Below are 11,463 nucleotides of genomic sequence, written 5' to 3'. Positions count from 1 at the left end.
TGGCACAATGGAGGACAAAATGGCCAGAGGCGTTGTCCACCAGCACACACACACACACACACACACACACACACACACACACACACAGAGGGAGTAGAGGAAGTAGTGAGGTGGTGTTAAATGACACGGCCAGACTTTTAAAAAGGTGGAGACTGTGCTGCTTCACAGTTTGGATCTGAAGGGGAAATGCAAACATGTTCCACTTTGCTGACCAGTCGCCTCCATGCAAGTGCCGCCCACAGAGACGCAGTGTCTGCATGTTTTTTTTTAAAAAGAGCCCGTTTAAGAGCATGCAGCATCTGAAACATGACGGGAATGTGTGTGTGTGTGTGTGTGTTTAATTAAGAAGAAAAGAGCCAGAGAGATGATGTGGACACATACCATTGGCAGCTCGATACTAACTTATCTATAGATTTTTAGATTTAATGAGATAATCAGCCCGAGGCCAGTGGCCACACACTGTACAAAAATCAATGACTGTTGTGCTTTGATTGAGCGATTCTTTACCAATTCAGTTTGCATGTGTTTTGTCTGCTGCAGCCTTCTGCAGGGAAAATGTGGATTATGCAGAGGCAGGATAGCATCTGTAACCCTCCCTGGTTCTTTCTTTCTCTCGCTCCACTGCCCAAAGACATGATTAGTCTGTTATGACTAAAATCTCTGCTATTTAAAGGGCCCACAGTAAAAGTCAGAGTCCTCGTCTAAAGTCCTCAATATAGCAGCAGTTAGGTCCAAGCGGGTAATAAATAGCTGCGTCTTGTCTTTTGGCTTGGACAGAAATAAAGCCTGTCATAAAGATTTCCTTTGTTCCTCAAAGCGGGACGTTTATCTTCAAGGAAACAAAAATGCATGTTCCACAGTGTTGTGGTCCTGTCTATCACCTGGAGAAACTGCAGAAAGAAACTGAACTGCGTGACCATTTAAATAACTCAATATGTGAGTAGAGGGAGGGCTAACTATCCGTCCATATGTGTTGTGACTCTGTGGTCTGAGCAGGAGGACAACCCCTGCATGTTTGAGATTTGTGCCCATGTGTGGCATTCCCCAGGCTCTCCTCTGCACCATGTAGTGTGACGCTGGGTACAAAGAGCCACTGTGTTTGTAGTGATGGGGCACACACAGACCTCAGATTCCAGTGGACAGCTGCCACACACCACACAGGGACACATACACACACAATTAAGGCATGCACAGCCTCAACACACTTTCACAGACGAGGAGAGTTTTTATTTATCCACAGTGTCCTGCAGTGAATGCAACGAGCTTGGATTCCTCAAGGGTACCAACATTTTAGGAGTGTAAAGGTCAGAGTTGTAGAGTACTTTTTTGCTCTATCTGTTGCACATGGGACTCAAACAACACATTAGAGAGACACTTGAGAGACATGTAATTGAGTACATTTACTCACTTATTTAAGATCAATTTTGAGGTGCTGTACTTGAGCATTTGCCTACTTTACCACTTTTCGGAAAGAAATATTCTTAATATTTAACAGTAGCCTACAGTTACTAGATTACAGGTCAAGATTTAACATGCAAAAACATGAAGCACTGTTACAGATTAAATTAGCCAACACTTTATAGAATAGACCGAATTTTCTCCACCTTGACCGACTACAACGTTTAAGCAGCCCGTCTCTGTTGTCGATTAATAAATAAGGTGAGACTTTATTTTGCCTGACCGTATCAATAGGTCATCATTTTCTTTTTCTGTTCCATAAAGGGAAATTATTGTACTTGTTTTGACTTCGCTACACATATTAAACAGTTACAGTTACTTTTCTGATCAAGATTTTAGATGCCAAAAAGAACCAGATGGGGTAAGTGACATTTGACCAACTTTATAGGACTGCCAAAATAAAAAACTACCACACTTTGTACAGACTTTGTTTAATTTAACTTTGAATATGAAAACTTCATAAACATGTGGATGACAATGTATTTAATGAAGAATATTTTGACATTTATTTGGATGAGATACATACATTTATAAGTGAGTAAGTGCACGTATGTGCTTTTTGGCCTCAAATAGTTCAGTGTGTTCAGTGTTAAGTCTTACGGTTTTATACCTCTGGATTGGTTTCAAATTCACAGATACCCAAACTCCATTTCGCCCTAAATGTCACTGACACCCCTCTTGTTTTCACCCCACAGTGAGTTTATAAAATGTAAGTCTGAGTTTGTGGTAATTTTCTGTCACTTTGAACTTATTTTGTGTCATCTGTGATCATTTTGTGTCTCTTGTGGTCATGTTGCATCTTTTTTTAAGTATCTTTGTAGTTTATTTGAGGTCTTTGAGGTAATTTTTGTCTCTTTTGAGGCAATTTTGTGTCTCTCATTTTTTGTTTCTTTGAAATGTTGTGTCCTTTTTTGGTCATTTTGTGTCTCTTATGTTAATTTTGTGTCTCTGTGGGCATTTTATGCGCCTTTGATGGAATTTTGTGTCCTTTTTTAATCATTTTTTGTCTCTTTGAACTTATTTTGTGTCATTTTTGATCATTTTGTGTCTCTGTGGTCATGTTGCATCTTTTTTAAGTATTTTATTATTTTTTTAAGTAATTTTGTGTCTTTTTTTGGTTATTTTGGCCCTTATCTTTTGTCCCTTTGCAGTTCTTTTGCAGCTCTTTGACTCTCTTCCTGGTCAGTACATGTTAATATGAGTTACATTTTGCAGGTGAAGGTCAGGGGGACTCCTGACACTGGGCCCTGGACCTGTGCCCAGTAGGCACATTCATTAATCCACCAATGCACATAGCTTTGACAGGGACCATTTTGCATATTGAGAACTTTTACTTTTGATACTCATAGTGTTTTTACTGATAGTTTTAAATGCAGGTCTTTTACTTGTTGTGAAATATTTTTTAATAGAGAGATATCCTCACTTTTGCTTAATTAAATGATCTGAACACTTCTTACACCACTGAATGATTTCCTAAGAGAAACAGAAATACTTCCAGCACCAACTCTGCGTCTAAAAACGTGTTTAAAGTCCCGTAGGAAGGAGATCAAGCAGATAACTTGCCCTTTCGCCGAGCATTAATGCATTTACTCTTAAAGCTCAAATGCCTTATCCTAAACCTCTTTTTAACTCCTCATTGGTAATGCTAAAGCCCACTGCAGCCTCCCTCCTCCCCCCTCCCGGGTGGTTTTACGCTTTTGATCCCAGAGGGACCTCGCGTTTTACATTCCTGGCATTCCGACCTCAGTCCCTCCTCGGTTACTTATTATCGCCGCCTGCTCTCTCCACAATCATTTCACAGCAAGAGAGGACCGCGGCAGCCCGTCCGGGGGGAGGAACATGAGACACGTTTGACTCGAAAAAACTCATGGAAACAGCGGAATTACTCTGAATTTTTTTACTGAAACATCGAGAACAACGTTTGGTTATGATGAGAGCGTGAGCTGGTAAGAAGAGCGTCTTTTTTCTTTCCTTTGGCACAACAGAAAAAAACGAACTCAAACATGATTAAAGTAGCTACATCATAACTTCTGGTTTAACTTTAAAGATTGTTCTGTGTTGTGAGGGAATTAAAAGCTATTTATGGTGTTTTAAAAACGACGATTGTGCTATAAGAGCAAAGATGAAGGTTTTTTTTTTACAATGCGGTTTTGGTGCGCTTTTGCTCCCCCGTGAGATTGGAATTTTTGGCGCATGCAATTTTTGCCTGCTGTGGAAAATGTCTCCACATCTCTGTGTTGTCGCTGTTGGTGAGGTATAGACTCAAGGCTGCACTGTTTTCATATTATACTGGATTTAAACCATGAATCCGAAAGATTTTATTTATTTTATATGAAAGAAAATTTGTATCATGTTAAAGTCTGTGATGCAAGTGTTGTTATTACAAAGGCCTACATGCCTCAAACACAGCCTCTCTTCTCTGTGTGAGTTCATGATAGTATGTATTTAGCTGTCTGGTGTTTTATATGTTTGTCTTTATTCTCTGATTTTTCTCTTTTCCAGGTTCACAGCTGATTTATTTAAATTATCAAAATAAAAAAAGAGCTCAACTGATCTTTACAGAAGATAACAACGTACACAAAGCAACATGACATCCACTGAAGAGCCGTCTGGCACGGTCCTGCACCGACTCATCCAGGAGCAGCTGCGTTATGGAAACCCCACAGACACCCGCACCTTGTTAGCCATCCAGCAGCAGGCCCTGCGTGGAGGCAGTGGAAGCAACAGTGGACCCAGCAGCGGAGGCGACATGGGCAGGAGCCCACGATCCTCTTTGGAGAGTCTCACCCAGGAGGACCCTCCATTCCCTCAGCTCTCTGCGAGGCAGGAGCCCCAGGGCCAGGAGCACCAGGGCGACTACCACCACTCAGAGAGCAGCTACCAGCTCTACCAGCTGCACGGAGAGGAGCTGCCAACTTATGAGCAGGCCAAAGCGCACTCTCAGTATCTGGCCTCTCACTGGGCCCCTACAGGCCCCATCAGGCAGCTCCATGAAGGGCTCCTGAACGAGGGGGCCTTCCACGAAGAGGCAGATCTGATGGAGATGAAGTGTAGCCATGTGCGGTCGCTCAGTGAGCATCGCATGCAAATATCTCTGGAGAGGAATGATGCAGCTGCTAAAGCAGAGGCCCTCAAGAGCACCTCTCACAGCTACCCTGAGCTTCCTTACTACACACAGCCAGGCCTCCAGAGCACGAGGCAGAGCCTGGACAAGCGCAGCCCGCCTCCAGAGTACTCAGCCCCCATCCAGGGCCAAGGATTTATCCCCCACCAGGTCCAGGAGCCAGTGCAGGCACAGCAGCACAGGTACAAAGCCAACTTCAGACATCATGCGTGTGATTGTGTGTGCGAGTCTTTTTTACCTTTAATATTACATCAGATTCTGTGGTGTAGTTTTTGTACTACAGCCAGACGTGCAATCATTTTCCAGGACTCGTCATTGTGTTTCACATGCGTAAACACATACTTATCGATGTGAGTCACACCGTAGCCTGCTCCCCAATTTGCTTCTTGAAATACTTAGAAAACAAGTCCAGCCCTGTAGGTGTTTGTAATGCCTGGCATAGTGGAACAGGATAGTTTCCCATGCTTGTGTTGCCTTGGATGCTTTTACAAAAATATGTTCCTCATATAGGCTTTTACATTCTTTACAGACACTGGAGTCAGCTTGTCTGCTCGCTGATAGACAGGAATAGAGTGATATTTCAGATGCTTCGCTCAAAAATAAAGATTAGACGTCTTTAGCATAAGTTGGCCGGCACAAATGTTTGGATGCAGCCACATTATCAGATGCACAGTTAAGATAAGAGTTTGTTTTTTTTAATCAACGATGTCTACCTCATAGGTATGTCCAGTCTGGTCAGCCAGCTGAAGTCCCCTGCTACAACACATTCACCAGTCTGCCACCTGCTGGCTTGGAGGAGCCCAACCAAGTGGAGCTGCTGCTGATGGAGAACGAGAGGCTGAGGCAAGAGCTGGAAGCCCACAGGGAGAAGACAGGCCGTATTCAGAAGGTAAGGAGAAGATATCCATGAGAGAAAATCTTATTTTTTATTCATCGCTGCCGACATCAATCACAGGTCTTGTTGTCGGACTAAGAACACCCAAACTCTCACTTTACCCATTAAACTCAATACAAGATGAGGGGTTATCACAACATCCGCGACTCAGTTTCAGAGGGAAATACTCCAAATTTATTTAGCTGCTGACCAACCAAACATCATCCCCAGTCTCGGCCACCTGTCTGTGAAACACAACCCCAGTCAACAGTTGTCTCCCCAGCATCCAACTCCAGGCACGCTCCCTCATCTGGACAGGACAGATGAGATCAGCAGCTGCTACCTTCCATACCACAGAGGCACAAACAGAGGTCACAGCCTGCTACTGTGTTTACACACTCCTTTCATTGTGGAGCTGACCTTGTAGAGGCCAGTCTGTGTGTGTGTGTGTGTGTGCGCGCTTTAGTTCCAGGGAGGCCATAGATTTTTAGCGTAATCTAGGGCTTGTCAGACAGCAGTCGATCGGGTTGTGACCCATGCACACAGCTGATGGGGGTGGGGTGGTGGTCCGTGGCAGGTGGTGGGCTGCTGTTTAAAAAGTGAAAGGTCTCTTGTTTTTCCACCCTCTCTTTTTCGTTTAACGTGCCTTTAACCAAACAGGCCTGAAATAAGCGTATTTTTTCCCAACATAGTGAAACAACAACAGCTCCAGAGACATCTGACACCTCAGCCAATCTTTGTAAAATCCACTCCGCTGCTCTCTGCTGGAGTTATGTCACATGGTCTTTGCCTTGTCTCAGCCTTAAAGAATGATAATTGCCGGGGTTGGAAAGTTTTTTCTCCATCAGGCCGCAGCCCTGAGTAAACATGCCTGTGTGACTGCTATAATGGTGGGTTTCTCTTTGCCGTTTCCACAACCCAGGCACAGGCATGCACACCTTCCCTCCGCTGGCAGCCTTCCCAGACCTCTGTGTGTGTGTGTATGTGTATGTGGCTGTGTGTGTGTGTGAGTGAGTCTTTGTGTGCATGCTAACTTGTGCTCTGTGGTGTGGTGTGTATGTGCGTGCTCCTGTGCACTCACACACCTGGAACTAGAGCTATCAGCGCTCAGGAATGTCGATATAAATCAGTCACACAGGGAGTGGTGCGGACTTAAATTCCTTCTCAGAATTATACCACACACACACACACACACACACACACACACACACACACACACACTGAGTGCACTGTACACACACAATCACATATGTACCCATATTGTACGTATATCTGTGTACTGTAGCAACATGGATCAACATTCCAGCTCCTCCCTGGCATGTGAAGTAGGTTAACCAAAAATTCCACCTCTTCTCCACCTTCTCCTTTTCTGTGCTCCTCTCCTCCAATCCTCCCCCATCCATCTCCTCTTCTTCTTCTTCTCCTCTCCTTTTTCTTCCCTTATTCAGTTGGAGCAGGAGATCCAGCGTATTTCGGAGGCCTATGAGACACTGATGCAGGGCAGCTGTAAGAGGGAAAACCTGGAGCAGACACTGAGGAGGAGGCTAGTGTCTGAGATCAGGAGGCTGCAGGATTTCAACAGAGACCTAAGAGGTATGGAGTACTGCAAAACAGACATACACACATAGGCATAGATTTCTGGGGTTGGCGGGGGGGCGCAGGGGGACACATGAAAGTAGCAGAGGACTTTTATTTTGACAAAATTGAAGACATTACCACCATGAATCGATGTAGAAAAAGGTACCAGAATGGAGGAAACTAAATGTTTGATGCTCAAATGTCCAAAGGAAACCTACGCCCTTGGACACATATGATACCACGTCAAAGTATTCAACCACAATATCACATCCTGACATAGCTTACAATGTTGTCTAATTCCAAATCTTTGTTGCATTACAGAAAATTTGGAAAATGCCAGAACACATGTTGCAAAAGAAGTAGAAGCAGCCGACCATAACCAGCACATCATGGCGAAACTCCTTGAACAAAGTAAGTATGTCATTTTTGTTTGGCCGGACTCCTCTCCCTGGCTCTCTGTTACACCCTCCTTTGTAATCAACATGCTTGATTGGATCGGATCGTAGCATAGCATGAGGCCCTTTTTGTAGCTGAGGGCATCCTGCATGCAGGAATTTCACTTGCATAACCTCAGCTTATTTGGCGAGAAGTCTTAATAATAGGGAATTCAATCCATGCACCTCTCTGCAAAGGGAAACGAGCGGGCTCTAAATCACAGAGCGGCAGTGGAAGTGGTAGAAATGAGGTTCCCCCACCTGTTGTTAGTGTGATTTATGTTGTCTGTTTAAGGGACTGGACTCAAGCAGAGTGGCGGTGTTTGTATGGCCTTGATGAGGAATGCTCTGTGCTATGTGGGTCAAAGGGATAGGTCGGCTTTCTCCCCCTTCCTCCTCCTTCTTCCTCTCAGCATTCCAGGAGTGCTTCGCTAAATGAAGAACACTGGCCACCATGTAGCAACTCTGGTACTTATTACTGCTGTTGGACTCAGCAGGGAGAAATTTGAAAAACAGAACCTCAGGCAGATTTGAAATGACTTCACATTTAAACTCAAAGCACGACTTGTATCCAAACTACTATCAAGATCATGTCCACATTCATTAAACCACCGTTCTTTTACTTTCTTTCAGACGAGGAGCAGAACTTTGAGCGGGAACGTGTGGAGCGGGAGCTGGAGCGATTGCGATCCACAGCGGAGGAGCAGAGCCTCAGAGCGAAGCGGCTCGAGGAGGCCCTAGACACAGCTCGTGGACGAGGTCGCCAGCTTGAGGAGGAGTTGAGGAGGAAGAGGGCTTATGTGGAGAAGGTGGAGAGGCTTCAGAGTGCACTGGCTCAGCTACAGTCCACCTGTGAGAAGAGGGAGAGTCTGGAGATGAAGCTGAGGACGCGGCTAGAGCAGGAGCTGAGGAGTCTGAGGGCACAACAGGTAAATGTCATGTGGGAAAACTATTTTAAAAAAGCCGAATTTCTGTACTTCATTATAAGGAGCTTTAGTTTTCCTTGCCATCTGTTTCAAGTCCTCTCTCCCTCCACCTCAGAGGCAGTCCCAACCACCAGGAGTGACCATGAGCTCCCTCCAAGAGCGCCTGCGTGAGCGCGAGGAGCGAATCCTGGCCCTTGAGGCCGACATGGTGCGCTGGGAGCAGAAGTACCTGGAAGAGAGCACCATGAGACAGTTTGCAATGGAGGTGGCTGCCACCGCCGCCGCACAGAGGTAAAGATACTCCTCAAGATCATGTACACAACATCCTGCGTACATGTTGTTTCAGCTCATTTGAATTTGAGTCGAGCTCAAGACGTTGTCTTTCCCTTTGCAGAGACACCACCATCATTAATCACTCGCCTTGCCACTCCTCTAACAACAGTTTCAACGAGGACCTGCCAGTCGCCGACTTCAGGAACCAGGAGATGGAGAACAGGATCCGTGCACTCTACGCTCAGATCCTGGAAAAGGACGCTGTGATCAAGATCCTCAACCAGCGGCTGCATCAGGACCAAGGGCGGAAGGACGAGCAAAGTCCCCGCACAAACCTCCTGAACACAGCGGGGGCGCCTCTCCGAGCCGCCTCCTCTACCCCCTCCATCTGCACCGTCAAGAGCAACACAAGGAGTAGAGGTGAGGAGCATAATGTTGCCTTTTTTAATAATTAATTTAGGTGGTACTGAGGATAAGCAGGCGACTGTACTTCTTAAATTACCACACGCTCTGTATTCAAATGCACTTCTGATCTAGCCGCTAAAAAGTAAGATTATTTTGTAAGTAAAAATCTTCATAATTGATGAGAGTTGCTGACAGATACTGTCGTCTTTTAGGGAAGAGTCTTTCAGATGATCAGACCCTGCCAAACCGCCAGTTCTCCGCTCAGTCCAAACCTGGAACGCTAGAACGGCAGGTGGAGGGAACGAAAGCCAAAGAGGCTGCCAGCACATCTAAGCTCAACAGTGGTGAGTGATCTATCAAACATGCATGAGTGTGTTTGTTTACGAGGGCCAATAATCCGTCCCATAATGCTCTCGATACTAAACTCGAATGATAAATGATTTTCACTCATGAATAAACAAGCGCTTGCAAGCACAAACCACACATGCAGCATTCAAGTACACTCTTCATGAAAGGAATTTTGGACCTCGGCTTCACGGATGTTCAGATTGATTAACCATGCTGCTGCTTAACCAGCCAATCAGATACCATCTGTCCAGGTCATGGTTCAGAATGTGGGCTTTGAGGAATGTGCATGGTTAGGAAATAATGCGGATCTGTTGACTGAGCATATTTACCAGAGTGGTCTGTTTGAGTGTGGAAAATCACTGTTAACCTTTAGTCACTGATAGCTGAGCTCTATCTGGGACATTTTTCCACTGTTTTAGCCTTAAAGCATTTATATAATTATTCATTCTCTCTTTTTCTCTTCTTTTTCCAGACAAGGCAGCGCCTAAGAAGTTGCTATTAAACCCGTTCAGAGGCCTGGATGAGCTGGAGTCAGAGGCAGTGGAAATCTTCATTTAAAGAACCGAGAGGTGGATTTTGAATGAGGAGGGGGAAAAAAAGAATCTGTGAAGAGTGCAAGTCTTTGAATAGAGAGTGGATTAAATATTGGATGCAAGAATGTCGTGGAAAGAGGCCAACGCACGAAAAAAAAGAGGACTGTTTTCACATTTTTTAGAGACAGAGCTGTGCTCCGACTCACTTACTCTCAATAAGCTGGACAGCTGCAGGCAGCCTGCCCAGCTGGGAGAGAAAAGATGAATCTTCTGAGGTACTTGGACAGTATTGTGGATTGTAATAGGGCAACATGTTCTCAGAGAGTGTATGCCAAAATATTTATATAAATATATATATATTATATGTATATATATATATATATATATATATATACATATAATTGCTGCTTTTTCCTCCCCCTTTATCTCCTCCCCCAACCCAGTGAATTAAGAAGCTACATATTTATCTTATCTGGTTTCCACATTCCCCAAATATTAACTTAAGCCTTATGCTCTTCTAGACAAATATTCAGTGAAAGGTTATCTATGTGACCCTCCTCCCCGAAAAATATGAGTAACCTCATTCCCATCACATGGATCTTATCTGTTAGGAAGACTTCCCTTTGTTCAGTAATTTATAACACATGAAACACTGCTGATTTAAATGCTTTCGCCATCCATGTCTCTGCAGCCCGAGTAGCTGGTTTTGCAAAGGCTCAGAGGTGTGTGAGCAGCGAGATGCATAATATATAAAAGACAAACTGACACAGACCCCGGTGTCGTTTGTAATTTTGGATGAGTGTTGCATCATGGTGTTGATTTCATCATCTGTTTTTTCTGATGACTTTTTTCCTTCTCCAAGTGCGTTTGCATGTGTGATTACAGTATGTGAGTGTGTTCCCTGATGTGGTGGTTCTGCAGGTTCAGGTCACCACTGTGGGATAAAAGTTGAGAACTACACCGTGTTGGTTTTTTCTTTTTGTTTACTGTGAGCTTTGAACTAACAAACAGGTTAATTATTATTATTATTATTATTATATATTTTATACAGATGTTTGTATTGTTATTTTAGATATGATAGCGCTTTGAGCAGGACGCCAAAGAGTTTTATGTATGTTTGTTGTAAGTTATGTGCCGACAATCACGGTCATGTCAAGCTGTACACAACCAACCAAGTGTTGACTTCAAACAGACATTTCTGTGAACTTCAAACAATATGAAGGTTTTTACAGTTGAATTCATGCAACATTTCATAAAGCAATAAAATATTCTAATATACATTAACTGCCTTGTGAATTGTTTCATTTTTCTGGGCAAAAAATATCTTTATTTTTTATTTGCTGACATAAAGATGATCTCAAAAATGCTCTCAAGAGTTAAAAAAGTCTCAGCTATTCTGGTAAATTTTGGCTTCCTGTTTCACTCCTCCCTCTCTCTCACATTGTCACCCTATCTCCTCATTCCTGTCCTCTCGTTCCACCACAGAGAAGAGTGCTCTTCATTAATGAAT

At 44.0% G+C, this 11,463-nt stretch overlaps 1 protein-coding gene across 2 annotated transcripts; it reads left to right on the top strand.

Moving 5' to 3' along the window:
- The first annotated feature begins 3,237 nt into the window (after positions 1-3,237).
- On the top strand, positions 3,238-11,237 carry LOC125902460 (angiomotin-like 2a). Of its 2 annotated transcripts, none has more exons than XM_049598806.1 (10): positions 3,238-3,404; positions 3,961-4,764; positions 5,303-5,471; positions 6,905-7,049; positions 7,356-7,445; positions 8,102-8,397; positions 8,510-8,685; positions 8,837-9,087; positions 9,285-9,416; positions 9,893-11,237. In XM_049598806.1, the coding sequence occupies exons 2-10, from the start codon at positions 4,046-4,048 to the stop codon at positions 9,976-9,978; spliced, it is 2,064 nt and encodes a 687-aa protein (XP_049454763.1). In that variant the 5' UTR covers positions 3,238-3,404; positions 3,961-4,045; the 3' UTR covers positions 9,979-11,237. The 2 variants fall into 2 exon arrangements, with proteins under 2 accessions (XP_049454763.1, XP_049454762.1); XM_049598805.1 differs by having other exon boundaries at positions 8,789-9,087.
- The last annotated feature ends 226 nt before the right edge of the window (positions 11,238-11,463 follow it).

This window comes from Epinephelus fuscoguttatus, linkage group LG15 (assembly GCF_011397635.1).
Source record: "Epinephelus fuscoguttatus linkage group LG15, E.fuscoguttatus.final_Chr_v1".
In the NCBI taxonomy this organism is placed as follows: Eukaryota; Metazoa; Chordata; class Actinopteri; order Perciformes; family Serranidae; genus Epinephelus; species Epinephelus fuscoguttatus.
This window is presented reverse-complemented; position numbering and strand designations above follow the sequence as displayed.